Source organism: Helianthus annuus, chromosome 16, assembly GCF_002127325.2.
Source record: "Helianthus annuus cultivar XRQ/B chromosome 16, HanXRQr2.0-SUNRISE, whole genome shotgun sequence".
Taxonomy (NCBI): domain Eukaryota; kingdom Viridiplantae; phylum Streptophyta; class Magnoliopsida; order Asterales; family Asteraceae; genus Helianthus; species Helianthus annuus.
Window position 1 is genome coordinate 1,074,104 of NC_035448.2, and position 20,018 is coordinate 1,094,121.

Here is a 20,018-nt window from a genome sequence, read left to right on the forward strand (position 1 = left end):
GGTGTCAGCCTAACTCCGGCGAGGTGGTTCTGATTGACTCATTATTCATTTGGTTAAACCTCAAGCCATCTTCGATAAGTCAAAACTCATTTACGTTGTTATTTATTTAGTTATTTACAAATAATTTCAATTTGAAAATTATTCTACAAAGCTACAATGATATAACAACATTCGGATCACTATAAGTTGTGTATTCATTGCTTGGATTTTTTGTTTCATTCATATTCACCAACTTAAACTTTTAATGATGTTGGTTTCCACAAACTTTTTCGATAATGGGAAATTGGGAAGGTTTGTTCAAAACAGTTACACCAGAAACCGGAATTTGCGCCGGAAACTTCTGAAACAGGGGGTTGGGTTATTTAGGGACGGAATTTGTGGAGATTAAAAAAATAGAATTTGGTCTTGATTTCAGCAAATAAAATGATTCTTTTTTGTTTAATTCTCGCCCCATTTCTACACAAAATCCGATTCTTTAAATAACCACACATAAATTCATCAATCAATTAACACAACATAATACAAAATAACTCACTTATGATGTGTCGCCGCCACTTATAGTTGCGGATCTGAGTTGCAGGTCTTGACGTCTAGTAGTGATGGTGTCGGTTTAGGGTGAGGTGGGCGGCGATAAGAGTAAAGGGGTGGTGGCCAACAGTGGTCGAACGTCGGTGACCATCATCATCATCGGCTATATCAGTTATGGGGAACGGTAGTGATGAAGTTGCAATAGCTTAAGGGTTTGGATTGTGTGATGCTGGTGGTTGTTCGGGTTGTGTGAGAGGAATATGGTGGGTAGGGCTGGGTTGGGTTTTAGTCAAGTGTATAATAATTACACAAATAGTCCCTGAATTAAAATAAAGTTAATTACATAAATTATTATGTAGTTGTAAAAGGGTATATTAGTAATTTTACTCTAACTTAACTGAAAAATTAACAGAAGTTAGTGTTAATACCCTAGATTGTTAAAAAATGAAAAGTTAGTACCTTAGAACGTGATTTTAAAATGTTAGTACCTGACCTTGTTATTTTCCATAAACCACAGGGACTAACGGTGTAATTAACTCTTATGTATATGTTAACTCTAATTGGTTAATACTTCTTGTTACCAGAGACCTTATATTAATATATATTATATTTCGTTTATGCCATTAATGGCAACAGAAACTGATGCCAAATACCTCAAGCTTCCAACAATATTTGTGTTCTACATTTGAAGTAACCATTTTTTTTTGTTGATCTCAACATGTTTGCTGCAACAAATTGTTAAACACGGACCATGCTGTGATTAATCATCCAACAATATGAGTCTAACCTTACCGTGATTAATCAGCCATTATTACCTCCACTAATTTTTCAAATGACATGATGTTAGAATTTGTAACTAAGGCTTGATTTTGATAATTTGTATGTTAGTATTAGTCATGCAAGAATTGATTAAGAACAAACATGGAATGAACAAAAAAATGGACAAAACAATAATATATAAAAGGTAAAGGGTGAAATTTAAAAAATTATAAAAGCGATATTTTTGGAAAGAGAGGTGTAAACAGTAAAAATGGAGGTGCATTTAGCCACACCCAATTACAAACCGTCAAGTTAGTTTATAATGCAAACAAAAAACGGTCACAGATCCTCTAAAAGGCTTTTTTTTAATTGGGAAGCTTAGACTACCCGGTATGGGGGCCGGCCCTGCCCCGGCGAACCCCCGGCCCGCACCACCACACCGCCCTCCTCGTGTCCGTCCGTCTTCACCGTCGGCCCAAGGACGCCCAAGCCGGGCCACCTTTCTCTAGGGGTGCAAACGAGCCGAGCGGCTCGCGAGCCACTCGAGATCGGCTCGAGAAAAAGCTCGAAACGAGCCGAGCCTTATCGAGCCCGAGCCGAGCTTGAGCCTCAAAACAAAGCTCGTTTGTTTATCGAGCCCGAGCTCGAGCCTCACATGTGAAGCTCGTTAGGCTTGTGGAGCCTTATCGAGCCTTAGTGTAAACGAGCCGAGCTTATTTAAACTTGTTCACAAGCCGACATCGAACCTAAAAATAAGCTTATTTAGTAAACGAGCCCGAGCCCGAGCTTTACTTATCGAGCTCGCAAGCCTAAAAAGTCTATTATTTATATTATTTTATTTAATATGCTAATTAATAGATAATAAACAAGCCGAGCCCGAGCCCGAGCCGAGCTCGAGCTTGAGAAAATACAAACGATCCAAGCTCGAGTTTTGAAAACAAAGCTCGAATCGAGCCGAGCTCGAGCTTTGAAAACAAAGCTCGAATCGAGCCGAGCTCGAGCCCGAGTTCTCATAAGTTAATCGAGCTCGAGCCTGGCCGAGCTCGGGCTCGGCTCGGCTCGTTTGCACCCCTACCTTTCTCTCTCTCTTTCATCTTTCTCTCTCCTCTCTCTCTCTCTCTCTAAAAAATCAAAGCAATTATATTTTTTAATTGTTTTTTATAAATAGTGTGATGCCTCGTCTTCCACTCCCTTGGTCCATCCCCTTTAGACTCATCCTCACTCTCGATGACGTGACGGGTGACATGGCGGCCCATCCCCTTGGGGATGAGCCTCACCCGTTTAAGTTTTATCCTAGCTAGTTTAACCATTCACAAAATACTACTTATAAATATTAGAATCATCTCTTAATGGGGGTTTTACTTTATGGGCTTAGACCATCATGATTTATATATGTAATCACGAAAACTATTATAAAGTTTGAGTAGTATTAGAATATCTTTACTTGTACACCCAAGATGCTTCAAAGCTTGAAGACTATTTATGATAGAAAATCAAGAGCACAAAACACAACAAACAAAGAGAGTGCCAAAATTTAGTGTGCCTCCAACCCTAAACAAACTTACTGTATATAGAAATAGCATACTACAATAGGCATTATATTATTATATGGTCATACAATGAAAGGTTATAAAAGCTTATTTTTGTAGAGATTCCTTTGTATAATGAAGGGGCATATTTATGTTTCTTGTTTGTTTTTTTCTCTTTGTTAGGTTTATTTTGGGAAGATTCTCCTCATTTTTTATTTTTTGTAGATGTTCCTATAGTTCTACGTCAAAATTTGTATGATTTTCGTCGGTAGTCTGAGCTTCTCCTGCTAAACATGAGAATTGGTTATAATCCTATTGACTATTTTAAATAAACATGAGAATTTGTTATAATCCTTAGTTCTTTCTTCGTTTCTTCTATGTATGATTTTATGATTTCAATTTTTTAAATTTCTGATTGTTGGCTATAAGCCTCCTATAAATTTCCTCAAATAGACCAAAGGGCTACCTTTTTTTTTTTTTTAGATCTGGGTTGTAATATTCTAGTCTTACAGTGATCATATCCACTATGTCTTGAACTTTAATTTGTGTGTGAGTCAGCCTTTCAAAAATAAAATAAACTATAGGCTTGAAAAGTCATAGAAGCGCATTCGTTCACGCCTTTGATAGAGGCGCACCAATTCACCCGACTCTTGTACTTACCTCGTTTGTAGGTGGTAGAAGCACAACAAACTGAGGCCACCTTGCACCTAGGCGCACCACATGCTCTTTTTTACGACACAAAGAACACTAAAGAAAGCATCTTAGGTAGGGCTTAAACAAAGATTTCATTCCTAAGAGACTTATAGGTAGTTGTGAATTTTATTTAATTGTCTATAATCAACACAAACACGACAGTCCGCTTATTTAACATAAGAATCTCCATAAGAAAGGCTAAAAAAGATATTAGAGTTAAATGCAATTTAGTCCCTGTGGTTTGGGCTATTTTGCCAGTTTAGTCCAAAGGTTTCATTTTTAACCTGTGGGTCCAAAAAGGTTTCACAGTTGCCATTTTAGTCCACTTGGCTAACTTCATCCATTTTTTCTGTTAACGAGAAGGCCAATTTGGTCATTTTGTATGTAATTCTGTTAACTAAAAGGGCAATTCAGCCATATAAAATGACCGAATTGGCCTTCTCGTTAACAGAAAAAATGGATGAAGTTAACCCAATGGACTAAAATGGCAACTGTGAAACCTTTTTGGACCCACAGGTTAAAAATGAAACCTTTGGACTAAACTGGCAAAATAGCCCAAACCACAGGGACTAAAATGACATTTAACTCAAGATATTATGTTAGATACAAGAAAAAAAAAACATTTTCTCATTATTTTGGCATTGGTTTATGGACAAAAGGACAATCAAAAGACAACAGTTAAAAAAAAAGGTTGATTCATAATAAAAACAGAAACATTTTACCAACATTTAAAAAAGGGTAGGCTCACACCCATCATGTACACATGCCAACACATCTTTGTAGTCTCTTGAGATGGTGAATGAATCATACACCTTCCCATCTCTGCTCTTCTTGTACTCAAACAGGAGTGATGATTGGTTAAATGCAGTCATTTTCACAAACCCGTGATCAAGATCCTTATATAAGCTCCAAGTCGTATTAATCTCACTAAATTTCGACAAGTGGGCCCCCGCCCCACCCACCACAACATGGATTGTCCCGTTCACCGTACCAGAATAGTGAGATTTCTCAGAGTTCACACATTGTTCCTAAGCCAAAAATTAAAAAATTAAAAATTCGTTAGCAGGGTTTTGGTGGGTCCCGTGACTTATTGAGTAACGGGTACTCACGATTAAAATGCAAAGTATTGTACCTCATAAACCGGGCAAGATCGTTCATAGTTATGGACATGACCGTAAAATGCAATGTCCACTTTGTATTTCTGCCATAGCTTCTGCAAACTCTCTCTTCCTTCGGGCTCTGCAAACGAGCCCGCCAATGCATAATAATAATCTGACGAGTAACCGAGCACACGGTGAGCAGCAAATATTAGCCACGGTTGGTTTTTCCTGTCTACTGATGCGAGACATTTCTCGATAAACGCGTGCTGTTCACTGCCTTCTCTCCAATCATGCTCGGTGTCCGCTACGCAGAAACGAAACATTCCATAATCAGCTGAATACCTGCAACAAGAAAAAAAAAAAAAAAAACATCAATTAAATTAATAAAAAAACGATCCGAATTATCAAATATTCGACTTTTGTTACCAGAATTTAGCTCTATTTTCAGCAGGAACATAAAACGTTGTCTCAGCTGGGACACCGCATTCGCCACCCGAGTCATTACCGTCATAAAACGATCCACTTCCAGGCACGTCGCGTTCATGGTTACCACTACACGAAAATGTTACAAAACGTTAATAAATGATTGAAACATCTGCGAAATCCGAGTACGAAAACGAAACAAACCTTGCAACCATATATGGCACAACGGATGCGATGGGTTCCACTTGTGACGTAAATTGGTCCCATTGTGAAATGTACCCGTTCGAATAAACTATATCTCCTATGTGGAATACAGCGTCTATGTTATTAATGTCTTTAATCAGCTGGTCAGTCGTGTTAAGAGAACCGGGTTGGTAATCCATGTACTCATTGGATCCGTCACGTTCTGCCTGAAATATATTTTAAAAAATGGTAACTGATTTAATTACCGTACTTAGATTATGAAAGTTTTAGCTTTACGTTTACCTTCCCCAAGTCACCGAATATAACAACACGTTGTAACGATTCCTGTCCTGGGTAAGGAGGCGACGTAAATGAATATTTCTTCTTGCTCCAAATGTATGTACCGTTAGCTAACTTATGTCCCATTTTGTAAAAATACCTGGAATTTGTAGTTAAAACTTCAAATTATAATATAAAGAGTAAACTGCCATTTTGGTCCCTGTGGTTTGGTCAATTTTGCCACTTTAGTCCAAAACTCAAACTTTTTGCATCCGGGTCCCTGTGGTTTCAGTTTTATTGCCATTTTGGTCCAAAAATGAAATAAGGTCATATTTGTCTTATAAAATCCTGTTATTTGGTCATTTTCTGCAGGGGCAAAATGATCATTTCTTTTTTATAGATAAATACCATATTTTATAAGACAAATATGACCTGATTTGCCCCTGAGGAAAATGACAAAATTACAGGATTTTATAAGACAAGTATGACCTGATTTCATTTTTGGACCAAAATGGCAATAAAACTGAAACCACAGGACCCAGATGCAAAAGGTTTGAGTTTTGGACTAAAGTGGCAAAAGTAATCAAACCTCAGGGACCAAAATGGCAGTTTACTCTAATATAAATTTGAATTGATTACATTTTTCGACCCTATGTTTTGTTGAAAATAACCGCTACAGTCCATTAGTTTAAAAATTGTCAAAACAGTACCAGTACTTTCTTATATTTAACTTAAAAATTGCGTGTGTTGGTTTAGATCTGGGTGTGTGAACGTGTTTATTTAACTTATATTTTTTTAATTAAGAGAGGCATTATGGTCATTTTGCATAAAAGTACGGGTACTGTTTTGGCAATTTTTAAACTAGTGGACTGTAATGGTTATTTTCAACAAACCACAAGGACGAAAAACGTAATTAACTCTACAAATATTTACTTGGTGTTAGGCCACAAATTGTTTAAGAAACTTGTATGTATGAAACCGGGATCACGCCAGCCAACTGTCCTTGCAGGTGAATCTGTAGAAAGTTCCAACTTTTATAATTAAGAATGTAATTTATGAAAATTACCTATGAGAACTGCATAATCCAATCCTAATCCTAATATAAAATTCATATTTCAATAAGAGTAAATTGCTATTTTCGTCCCTGAGGTTTGGCAAGTTTTGTGACTTTCGTCCAAAGGTTTGTTTTTTCGCATCTAGATCCAAAAGGTTTGAAATCTTGTCATTTTCATCTGGCTTGTTAGCTCCATTCATTTTTCTCCGTTAAATCAAGGATATTTCCGTCTTTTTTGTTAACTTAAAGGGCAATTCAGTCTTTTTCAATCTATGTAAAAAATCGAATGCCCCTGAAAAAGACCAAATTGCCCTTTAAGTTAACAAAAACGACGAAAATACCCCTGACTTAACGGAGAAAAATGGATGGAGTTAACGAGCCGGATGAAAATGGCAAGATTTAAAACCTTTTGGAATCAATTGCGAAAAACAAACCTTTGGACAAAAGTCGCAAAACCGGCCAAACCTCAAGGACGAAAATGGCATTTTACTCTTTTAGTAAAGTGAACGTACCGCACATGCTATTTTGATGAAATGTTCGTGTTCCCGCAGGAGAAAGCATAGCTCGTTCACCAATGACTCCCCACGAGACAACAGGCGTTGCTTCGTTTATGTTGTAGCCACTTGTCCATGTCACAGTCATCTACATTAACAAAATAAACATATATACAATGTTCACGACGTATATAAAAACACATTTGCAAGACTTACTTCATTCCAAGATTTTCCTAGAGCGAGGCGTGGATAAAGGGGTGCTTTCGGATTTGCAAATGAAATGAAGTTTGAATATGCCACTAATTTTGGCTGCAAAATAAGAAAAAATAACGATTTTCATAAGAACGAAACAAATATGGAAGAACGATCATATAATATGAAAAATACATACATTTGATAATCCACCGGAAAATAAGGCAAACGAGAAATCAGCTCGTTGATTGATTATCTGTAGTTTTAACGTACTTTTGCCTGTTTTTGCGTATCCGGGATTCGAGTAATTTGCAAATGCGTACTGTGAAAAGAATCAAACTCAGATAAAGTCAACATATTTCAAACATATATAAGACCACCCGTAGTGGGGCGTTTTTTTTAAAAAATAAAAAAAAAAACGCCTGATAACGCCCCTCCCCCCATTACGCTAGGCGTTTTGGGGCGTTTTTTTCGAAAAAAAATGGGTCCGGCGTGTTTATTAAAACGCCAAAATGGGATTGTGATGGGTTGACTTTGGTTTGACTGGTCAATGAGAGAATAGATTGGTTTTTTTTTTTTTTTTTTTTTTTTTTTTTTTTTTTTGTTAATGATTGGAAGGGCATTATTTGGGCATTATTCCCACTACGCCACTTTTGCAATAACGCCCCATGCTGACTGGGATGACACGTGTCGAATAATGCCCCATGGTGAGGGCATTATTTTGATTTACCACTACACATGGTCTAATATAAATTACCAAAGCTATAACTGATGCTCTACTCACCTTTATTGGAGCAGTGCATATGTATGGAACCTGCTGCATAGAATCAGCAGTCTCATAGTAACAAGTTGATGCACTGCATTATTATTATTTTAAAATCTCAATTTATTATTAAATTCAACAACTAAAATGTAACTAGTCATACAATATTGAACCCAAACTTACTTGAATCTAGCAGGAGAAAATACTCCAATCCAATCATCATTGGATGGTTTCGGGTGCGTAAGCACCACAGTCACCCATTCAATATCCTGACCCTTAATCAAATGAACAACTAATCATCATTAGTCTCGATAATACATGTCGATGAACTTAAGTTATACATACAAATAAACAAAAAAAAAAAACAAACGTAACCAGTAAAATCTCACTCATAGCAATAGCTATTCGTAGTGTCCGATTGAATTTAAATTTTTTATAGTACAATTAAAAAAAAATTGAGTTAATTACTGTTTTCGTCCCTGTGGTTTGTAAAAAATCAATATTTCAGTCCATTAGTTTAAAAATTGCGATTTCAGTCCCTGTGGTTTCACTTTCGTAACCATTTCAGTCCACCTCGTAAACATTTCAGTCCCTGTACTAACAGAATAAATGGATTGAAATGGTTACGAAAGTGAAACCACAGGGACTGAAATGGTTACGAAAGTGAAACCACAGGACTAAAATCGCAATTTTTAAACTAATGGACTGAAATAGTGATTTTTGATAAACCACATGGACGAAAACAGTAATTAACTCAAAAAAATTACATATGAGGGTATTTTGAGTTAATTACTGTTTTCATCCCTGTGGTTTGTCAAAAATCACTATTTCAGTCCATTAGTTTAAAACTTACGATTTCAGTCCCTGTGGTTTCACTTTCGTAACCATTTCAGTCCACCTCGTAACCATTTCAGTCCCTGTACTTACAGAATAAATGGATTGAAATGGTTACGAAAGTGAAACCACAGTGACTGCAATGGTTACGAAAGTGAAACCACAAGGACTGAAATCGCAATTTTTAAACTAATGGACTGAAATAACGATTTTTCACAAACCACAGGGACGAAAACAGTAATTAACTCGGGTATTTTATATAGCTTTTACCTTGAGACCAAGAACTGTAGGGGAAGCTTTAATCGATGCCTCATTATGAAGAGCAAGAACAGATCTGTGAATTGCGATTTTCGACAAGGGTTGTTCGGTGATGGGGTAATCACCATCTTTGATTATATGGGGTGATGCTAAAACAGCATAAAATGACAATGAAAAGATGGCAATTGTATATAGGATCTTCATTGAGGCAATTTCACAAACAGCTTACAGGCAAGAAACAGGTTTTTTGTTTGTTAGAGGGTTTTGGGTTTTATTATGTGGTTTCGGAAGATTCGAAGTAATATCCTGTTTCGAAGTTCCCAAAGTCAGAAATTTTGAGTGATCCAAACGTTAATTTGAGTGGAGGATGAAGTCAACTTATGCAAGTCAACTAATTCATTTCAGTTGTTTGTTTTATAGTTTAGAGAGGGAGAATCTTTGAACTCTCGTATACGGCCAATGATTGCGGAGAGATCGAGTCAATTTTGGACTCTTTCGTATAACTAGTGTTATTAAATCCGCGCGTTGCGCGGTGGGTGGATATCAGTTCGTTTAATTACAGTACTCACATTCGTTATAGCAACCAATAGAGAAAAAAAAAATCATGATATGACTAAAAATATACCAACACAACGGGAATTTGATCGGTATCGGTTTATTTTGTTACGTCACCTACACTAATTACAGCAACCCATAGAGAAAAAAAATCTTGATATGATCAAAAAATACGGACACGTGAATTACATCAATAAAAAACAAACGCAAGTTACATAAGACTATGGGGTATGGGCGGGGGTTGGGTACAAACGCCCACGTCACCACCCCGGGTGAGCTTGGGTTTCGGCGTGGCCCCTTAGGCGGGGGTTTCAGCCCGAGCGTTGGGCGGGGCTACGAACATGACATGGCGGAACCTCGTTGGCCAGGAGCACTAGCCCTTTGAAATTGTTTTTTTTCCACACCACCCCAGCCACGCCCCACCATACCCCTTTGAAATAGGCTTTTGGTCTTGGGTGCCACATACTCCACGTGTCGAACCATGCCCCTAACTCACGCCCCACCATACGCTACGGTCTAAGATATATAAAAGAACCACATAACACATGTAAAAAACCACTAAATACCACATATAAAAAAAAAAGCTTATGTACTGTTCATTCACTTTTTGTTTTATTAGTATATAATATAATATATAATAGGGGTGGAGATACAATAGGAAGTTTATTTGGCTAGGAAGGATAGGAAGTGATCTTGACCATTCATTAAGTTAATCAAGGGCTAAGATTAAATCAGGGAAATTGAAAAGAATAAAAGAGGCGCGTGAGTTTGTTCAAGGGCATTCTAGTCAATCCAAGCCAATAGTTTCTCTCTCCTCCAATTCCCCCCCATTTTTTAAACGTTAATAACTCTTTCATACGACATTATTTTTTTATAAAAATTGCACCAAAAAAACGAGCGTTTTTTTTTCTTTAAAACGAGTATACTATTGCTATATTTTAAAAAAAAATTTAAAACCCAGTTGCGTAAAACGCAATAGAAAAACCACCAGTTACGTAAAACGCAATGAAAAAAAAAACCTAAAAAATGACATTTTTCTAAAACGCAATGCACCAAAAACACAAAGAAATGACTTATTTGTAAAACGCAATGGCCAGAAAACACACAGAAATGTCTTATTTGTAAAACGCAATGGCCAGAAAACACATAAAAATGTGTTCTACCTAAAACGCAATGCACCAAAAACACAAAGAAATGACTTATTTGTAAAACGCAATGGCCAGAAAACACACAGAAATGTCTTATTTGTAAAACGCAATGGCCAGAAAACACATAAAAATGTGTTCTACCTAAAACGCAATGCACCAAAAACACAAAGAAATGACTTATTTGTAAAACGCAATGGCCAGAAAACACACAGAAATGTCTTATTTGTAAAACGCAATGGCCAGAAAACACATAAAAATGTGTTCTACCTAAAACGCAATGCACCAAAAACACAAAGAAATGACTTATTTGTAAAACGCAATGGCCAGAAAACACACAGAAATGTCTTATTTGTAAAACGCAATGGCCAGAAAACACATAAAAATGTGTTTTACCTAAAACGCAATGCACCAAAAACACAAAGAAATGTCTTATATGTAAAACGCAATGGCCAGAAAACACTTAAAAATGACTCATTCTAAAACGCAATAGACTGAAAACACCTAAAAAATGTGTCACTGTGAACTGTCTGAATTGTCTACGAATTACTGTCTTCGAAATGAGCCAATTTATGGAAAATTAATTTTTCTGATGCGTTTTTAGTACAGCAATTTAATCGAAAAAAAAAATTTTCCGAGCCAGGGGCTCTGCCCCTTGGACCCCGCCAGGGGCTGCCGCCCCTGGGACCCCGCTACCGGGGGCTGCCGCCCCCGGACCCCCGCAAAGATTGTAAAACGCAATGACTAAATCAAAAACCCAGATCATGAAAATGAAATTAAAGAATTTCTTACATGGATCGAAGCCGATTTCTTCATCAATTGACAAATTTTGAATGATAGAAACACTTATCAACGCTCGAATCGAACGAATCGAGTGATTATCTCCAAAATCACCGGAAAAAACGAGATTTTTTTATGAAATTAAACTGGGTTTTTTTCAAAAAAAGCTAAAGAACACGTTGATCGGGTTCTGAATCATTGATTGGTGATGAAAATCGCACTATAATGTAGTGATTATTGAGATAGAAAGTGAAGAAATAGTTGAAGATGGTGGGTTTTGAAAATGGTGGGTTTTTGAATTTACTGGGTTTTTAAAAAGGAAGAAGAAGGAGTTGGATTGACTAAAATACCCTTTCTCTTTATTTTAAAATTTGCCACATGTCATAATCCTATGGCTTCCTATCCTTCCTAGCGAAAATTAACTTCCTATTTGATCTTTTCCCTATATAATAGTATATAATGTACTGTTCATTCAGTTCAATTTTTATTAGTATATAATATAATATAATATAATATAATTTAGAGGAAAATATCCAGTTATCCCATATTTAATTGATAATAATTTAGAGGAAATATTTTAGGTATCACGTATACTAGAAAACATTAGATCTAAAAGATTGATCAATTTGCTATTCAAATTATTTCGATTTCTTCTTCCTTATCTTATTTGGAGACAACAACTTTTACAAAGTATTTGGTAGCATAGATCGATTTTATTATTATTACTAGTTATTACACTGGGTTGAATAAATAAATTTTATATACTAAATAATAAACAATATATCTTTAAAAACCTCATTGTACAGGTTGGATAAATATAATTTTATATATTAAATAATAAAAAGTTATATCTATAAGAACCATATTGTACGGGTTGAATAAATGTAATTTTATGTACCAAATAAAAAGGTTATATATTTAAAACCATGTGTATTAATGGGTTGAATAAATGTAATATTGTTTACCAAATAATAAAATAATACATCTTTAAAAAACCTCATTTATTACACGGATTGAATAAATGTAATTTTATATACCAAACAATAAAAAAAATTACATCTTTAAAAATATGCGCATTACACGGTTTGAGTAAAAGTAATTTTCTGTACTAAATAATTAAAAAATATATATTCTTAAAAAACCATGTGTATTGTACGAATTGAATAAATCTAATTTTATATATCAAATAATAAAAAGTTATATCTTAGAAAACCTCATGTGTTACATAGGTCGAGTAAATGTAATTTTGTAAAGTGAAAATAAAAATAAAAATATTTAATATATTAATACAAAGTTTGGTTTCCGTGATTAAAATAGATTATTCTGTTGTTGCAAAATTTATTAACGAAGTTTCAATAAATTTAACCCTTTATTTAAAACTCCGTAAATATATAAATGATAAATAATATTAGTTAATTTTATTTTAGGTTTCCTAAAATTTATTTGATACCAAACTAAACAAAATGTTCAAATTATAATTAATTAAATTGATTTAGTTAAATTGATGTTTATTATTATTATTATTATTATTATTATTAGTTTATTATTATTATTATTATTATTATTATTATTTAATAAAAGAGATAAATTCAAAAATAAGAGTGAGAAACACATGTCATTCTTTGGTAATTTCTCACTCTTATTTTTTTATTTATCTCTTCTATTAAATAATAATAATAATAATAATAATAATAATAATAATATTAAACATCAATTTAACTAAACTATTTATCTCCTTTGTTTTCATAATCTGAAATTGATTTCTTTTTTAACTCTAAAGTTTCAATCTTTGGCGACCACGAGCCTATGTGTAAATCCGAGAAAAAAATAACTAAGTCGATTTCTGACTCGCACATTGCGACAAACCTATCAAACGGGAAAAATAGACGCGTTGCGACAGACATGTCAAACAGGAAAAAAACAGATGAAAAAACATTGAACCCCACACGCACGTTGCAGCGTGTTAACTCGGAAATTTAGAACGACACGTTAAACGGAGAACTTATGAAAGATGAAAAGTATATAAGAGACAAAAGTTGAAGGTAAAAAAAGTGTTGAGATTAAATTGCGAAAGATGAAATCCTTTGGATGGAAAGTAAAAAAAAAAAAAAACTTAAGGGGTTAAAATACCAAAGATTGAATCTTTAGACTTAAATTGACAAAGATTGAAACTTTAGAATTAAAAAAGAAATCAATTTCAGATTAAGAAAACAAAAGAGATAAATAGATTTAGTTAAATTGATGTTTATTATTATTATTATTATTATTATTATTATTATTATTATTATTATTATTTAATAAAAGAGATAAATAAAAAAATAAGAGTGAGAAATTACCAGAGCATGACGCGTTGCGACGGACATGTCAAACAGGAAAAAAAACAGATGAAACGTTGAACCCCACAGGCACGTTGCGGCGTGTTAACTCGGAAATTTAGAACGAAACATTAAACGGAGAATTTATGAAAGATGAAAAGTATATAAGAGACTAAAGTTGAAGGTAAAAAAAGTGTTGAGATTAAATTGCGAAAGATGAAACCCTTTGGATTGAAAGTAATAAAAAACTAAAGGGGTTAAATTGCAAAAGATGAAAACTTTTGAATTAGAAGTGAAAAATCAAATTAATCAAAGGGGTTAAAATACCAAAGATTGAATCTTTAGACTTAAATTGACAAAGATTGAAACTTTAGAGTTAAAAAAGAAATCAATTTCAGATTAAGAAAACAAAAGAGATAAATAGATTTAGTTAAATTGATGTTTATTATTATTATTATTATTATTATTATTATTATTATTATTATTATTATTATTATTATTATTATTATTTAATAAAAGAGATAAATACAAAAATAAGAGTGAGAAATTACTAGAGCATGACACGTGTCCAAAAAGGATTTTTGTTTATTAGTATAGAAAGATTATTATTATTATTATTATTATTATTATTATTATTATTATTATTATTATTATTATTATTATTATTATTATTGTAAGGCTAATGGGTGTGATCATGACCATGGTTGCCATGGTTTTAATCATGCAAACTATGGTGGATTATGCAAGGGGATGGTGTAGCATTCCATTCATGTTCCTACGTGACGAATCATGTCTCAACCATGACCCCTACACTCTTTAGCCTAAGTCGTGTCATTTATTGAAGGCATTTAATTTTTTGTTTTCCCGCTTCTCTTTCATGTTTATCTTATATTAATATTAACTAAATAACAAATAAGTACTAAATCTTATCCTTAAATTTTCTCTTCTACTCATCTTAAGTAAATAACTGATAATTTAAGAGTAGATTACAAAAATCGTACTTTATGTTATACTAGATTGCAAAGTGTGTCTTTTGTCTTCAAAAAGTACAAAAAACGTACTTGATGTTTGCAAATCACTGCACGTTATGTCCTTTAACCCTAACTCAATTAATTGGTAATTTTACTCATTTAATTAAAATCTATTTAATAAATAAAACAAAAATAGAATTATAAATATTAAAACTATGTATAAAAAATATAAATCAGTCTCTCTCTCGTTTTAGACGGAGAAGTCAACGAAGAAACCGGACTTTGAATCAGCACCGACTTAACAACACTCTCCGATCTAAAACCTAACTCCGGCGCCGGTGAACTTGACCTAATTTCACTCGAACGAACCAATTCCACATCACTTCTTTGCTTTAATAAGACTGCATCAGGAAATTTAATTTTCTGGAAATTGCCTCATTTCGTAGACAAAAATTCGTAGACAATTTTTGATCTCCTACTTCCTGGTTCAGACAATTCACAGACAAAACATACCCCGGTTCAATGCGTTTTAGAGAAAACACTTTCTTTTGTGTTTTTAGGCCATTGCGTTCTAGAAAAAAAGACATTTTTATGTGTTTTTTGGTCTATTGCGTTTTAGAAAAACACATTTTGAAGTGTTTTTAGTCTATTGCGTTTTAGGTAAAACACATTTTTTATGTGTTTTCAGTCCATTGCGTTTTAGAAAGAACACTTTCTTTTGTGTTTTTAGGCCATTGTGTTTTAGAAATAAGACATTTTTATGTGTTTTCTGGCCATTGCGTTTTAGAAAAACACATTTTTGAAGTGTTTTTAGTCCATTGCATTTTAGGTAAACACATTTTTATATGTTTTCAGTCCATTGCGTTTTAGAAAGAACACTTTCTTTTGTGTTTTAAGCTATTGCGTTTTAGAAAAAAAAAAAAGACATTTTTATGTGTTTTTTGGTCCATTGCATTTTAGAAAAACACATTTTGAAGTGTTTTTAGTCCATTGCGTTTTAGAATGAACACTTTCTTTTGTGTTTTTAGGCCATTGCGTTTTACAAATAAGACATTTCTTTGTATTTTCTGGCCATTGCGTTTTAGAAATAAGACATTTTTTGTGTTTTTGGTGCATTGCATTTTAGAAAAGAATTAATTTTTATGTTTTTTTGTCCATTGCGTTTTACGCAACTGGGTTTTCGATTTTTTTTCGAAAATATAGCAATAGTACACTCGTTTTAAAGAAAAAAAACGCTCGTTTTTTGGTGCAATTTTTATAAAAAAAAATAATATCGTATGAAAAGGTTTTTAACGTTTAAAAAATAGGGGAAAATTGGAGGAGAGGGAAACTATTGTTCTGGATTGACTAGAATGTCATTACACAAACTCACGCGCCTCTTTTTTCTCTTCAATTTCACCTATTTAATCTTAGCCCTTGATTTATCAATTGATGGTCAACATTACTTCCTAGCTTTCCTAGCAAAAAAAAACTTCCTATTATATCCTAACCCTATGATGATATGATATAAGTAATTATGAAAGTTTTTATCTTTTGAAAAGATTAATAGGAATATATAATACTATGAAATTTTATGTTAATTTAAACTTTATTAAAATTCACTATTTCGTAATATTGATTTTTCATGTTTAACTAGATTTTTGCCCGCCGCACGTTGCGTCGGCGAGACAAAGCGTAAAATCGCAAACGAAACTCACGATTTAGTGAATACGTTTCAATTCCATTTCTCAAACAAACAAATGAAATTTAGATTCTAGGTCTAACAAATTATGGGAACCAAAAACTTTTGAAAATGAAATTTAGATTCCATTGATTTAGCCTTATAGTATCAACTTATTAAACATCTAGATTGTGTCAACTTAAAACTCCTCATCAATTCTCAGAACGGGATTATAAAGACGTGTTTCATCACATTCGCTTCTTTCTTCTCCAAACCACTTGTTCTTGTGGCTCTGGACGCCTAAAAAAGACTTAGGGGCTCCTCCTTTCTATAAATAGTAATAAATGGTACCTCGTAACAAATATATTAGAACTTACACAAATCCCAACAAAAAAAGGATGCTAGAATCTATGATAGATGATACATATACCTGTGACAGATGATACCTATACCTCAATGATTTCCTTTCCAATCCAATAACAAAGATAAAAATCATCTTTTTCCAATCCAATTACAACAACCTACGGAACAACAAAGTTCTAAAGCACAATGTACAAGACTATAATGCATAAACTTGTTATTAATTGATATTATTTAAATTTAAACTAGAAAACCGGACCGCGCGCGTTGCGACGCGGCGGCGAACCAAATTGACATGTAGTCGGTGTAGTCGATACGGGCGGACATACATTGTGATGTGTGTGACCAAAAACAATTGTTCAATGTAAAGACATTAACAACCACAACCAGGTTGTATCTTGACGGTTAAATGAAGATACAGTCAGAGACTAACAAAGAGACCAGAAAAGACTCAGACGAAAAAAGTGAAATGAATCCTACAAATTAAGAACAATAGAAGATGTACCTGCTGCGTTGCGCCAGTTGTTTGTTATATTCCACCTAGGTCAATCAATGTTGAATGGTTTCGTCCACAATGGCTTGCCGTTGACGGGCTATACCCAAACCCGACAGGTATTTGGACTCCACTTCCCCCTCGGCTCTCTTGATTTGCAGAATTTTCTCAGCTTCCGCCTTCTCAGTAGCTGCCATCCGCAACCTTGCAGCTGCAATATACTTGGTTAACAACTTTGCCTATCTTTTTCTTTAAATTACCTCTATTATTCATAATATAATATTTACTATAATGTATTATTTTTAATCCTTGAGCAGCCAAAATTAAAAAAAAAAGTAAACGTTTATATAAAAAATCATATTTGGAAAACATGGTTAGAAGTTTACCCGCATTGATCTCATTCATTGCCCTCTTAACATGCTCATCGGGTTCTATATCAACGATCAATGTCTGAACTATCTCGTATCCATATGCAGACATCGCCTACAAAGAATATTAAGAAGATATAAAACAGATCAATAATCAATAATCAATAATCAATAATCAATAAACGATACCTTTTCAAGTTCTTCTTCAACGGCTTTTGCAATTTCATTCTTTCGCTCAAAAGTGTCATCGAGATTCAGCTTTGGAACAAAAGCTCTTATGACTAAGAATATATATAACATCCCATATTAGAAAATGAATACAGTTATATAAACATAAATTGAGTGGATGAATGTTTGTTTGTACCATCAAACACATAGGCTTGGATTTAGGACCTGGTGTTGCTGAGCTTATAGAAAGCATCGCTTGCTTTATTAGCGAGAGCCCGGTATTGTATGGAAGCGACAACATTGACGAACACATTATCCTATAAAAGCAAAACCCATGCCCCCAAAAAAAGTAAAAAATGAATATGACAAGTTAAAGAGGAGGAGTTAGGTAATTAATTACCTTTGTTTTAGTCTCGCACTTGACATCCAGCTGCTGAACTCTGAGAGTGATTTTCAGATTGTATCACGGATTCGTTTTTGGGGGTTTAGTATTTGACTACACTTCGGATGACTTTTGACCCAGTTTCGCTTGTCACCTTAAGAATCAAAACACAACCCAAATCAACCCATTCATACTGATCTATATCGAAATCAACATCATATTTAGAGTAGATTTACCTCTGATCTTTGTTTTCGTTCATGGTTGATATAAACAATTGTAGAATCAAAATCTTGTTGAAAAACTCTCCCATCAAATATTACAATGAGTACATCAGTAAGTTGAAATCCAAAAAAACATCAACAAAGGTCAAAACACTCTATCTTATAACAGATTTACTGCAGTTGATTTTCCAGTTATGATTAATTAAATGACATAATCACTCTCTTAAAGCACATCCAAACGCTAAAACGCCTCCAAAAAGTTGATATGTTCCATCGTAAAACTAAGCATTCTATTAAGAAAAATAACTCAGTGATGAGAATTATAGTTATGGAGATGTTGGTGTCCATCAGAAGCATCAGAAAGGTAGCCATGGAGATGATGGTGGCGTTGTTGATGCAATTTCGCAACTTTTTGCTTCAACCGAGCAACATCTGCTTCAGAAATAGCAATCTCCTCCAGCTCCGCTCTCGTCTTCATTTTAAAGGTATATGACTAATCAGGAAGTTTAAAAAGAAATAGCTCAAAAAAGAAATCGGTTAAACCGGTTGAAAGTTGCCCAGATTGTATTGCTAAAGCATATAGCCTCTTAATTGGTTATCTTGTAGAATCTGAAAGTACACCATAAAGTTATACCATCATTTGTCACAGGAAATATTGTAGGGTACACCTCATTAACCTTATCATAAAACATATACTTCAAAAAAAAGAGCTCAAAAGTAAAAAAAGTTAGGCTTTTAAGCAGGTGGGTTGTTCGTTTTGATGAATATGGACCAAACTCCAATTAGTTCTTGGAGTTCATCTTCAGCAAAATAATAACATTGTCAATTTCTTTTACATACATAGTTTGAATATATTAACTTCTATTGATTCTGCATCAGTTTTACAAATCGTACACATTCGCAACAACTTTCGAATTGAATTATATGAACACATTAAAGTTGCTCCACCCAAATAGGAGCCGAAGAAGAACACTCAAATCTGAAAACAATAACATAAACCTAAAGTTAACTAAAATTAGAAACCCAGTTTGTTAAAGGTACCTGTTGGAGCCCTAATCTCAGATGAAAACCATCGCTTGGGTTGTGGTTGACGAAGTAGATAACGCTGCGAGCTTTCGATTTGGATTTTGGCGGTGCCGCGACCACCACATCTCCGCCGTGACTCCGCTACAGCTCCACCGTGGCTGTGGTACCGCAGAAGGTGGGATGGCGACGCTGCCTCTCGGTTTCTCCCATTCTCTCTCTACGTGTGTTTGGCTAGGAATAAATGTGTATGTAAATGGATAAGGGTTACAATCAAATTAACATATGGTACAACACCAAACTGCAGAGAACACACCTTAAGCTTGGAGTACAACCATATGTAGCCTAACTATGTTGTAAATTAGAGTATATATAAATGAATTAGTATTAACTTTTTTTTTTGGAAAACCCCCCAAGCTTAAGGTACAACTCTACTAAACACTAACAATTTTTTTTTGGGAAACCCCCAAAGCTTAAGGTATAAGTCT

General features: G+C 34.2%; 1 protein-coding gene and 1 pseudogene across 10 annotated transcripts; both read right to left on the bottom strand.

Moving 5' to 3' along the window:
- Positions 1-4,111: 4,111 nt before the first annotated feature.
- On the bottom strand, positions 4,112-19,768 carry LOC110915671 (probable inactive purple acid phosphatase 27). Of its 10 annotated transcripts, none has more exons than XM_035985966.1 (18): positions 19,549-19,768; positions 18,523-18,529; positions 18,305-18,440; positions 18,101-18,221; positions 17,926-18,017; positions 17,755-17,851; positions 17,381-17,579; positions 8,181-8,272; positions 8,019-8,091; positions 7,434-7,556; positions 7,259-7,351; positions 7,061-7,190; positions 6,428-6,509; positions 5,519-5,654; positions 5,237-5,442; positions 5,036-5,161; positions 4,642-4,951; positions 4,112-4,537 (listed from the first exon to the last, which is right to left on the bottom strand). In XM_035985966.1, the coding sequence occupies exons 9-18, from the start codon at positions 8,055-8,057 to the stop codon at positions 4,238-4,240; spliced, it is 1,545 nt and encodes a 514-aa protein (XP_035841859.1). In that variant the 5' UTR covers positions 8,058-8,091; positions 8,181-8,272; positions 17,381-17,579; positions 17,755-17,851; positions 17,926-18,017; positions 18,101-18,221; positions 18,305-18,440; positions 18,523-18,529; positions 19,549-19,768; the 3' UTR covers positions 4,112-4,237. The 10 variants fall into 10 exon arrangements, with proteins under 10 accessions (XP_035841859.1, XP_035841858.1, XP_035841854.1 ...); XM_035985965.1 differs by having other exon boundaries at positions 18,523-18,587; XM_035985961.1 differs by having other exon boundaries at positions 18,523-18,979.
- LOC110917310 lies at positions 17,381-18,545 on the bottom strand (annotated as a pseudogene).
- Positions 19,769-20,018: the final 250 nt, after the last annotated feature.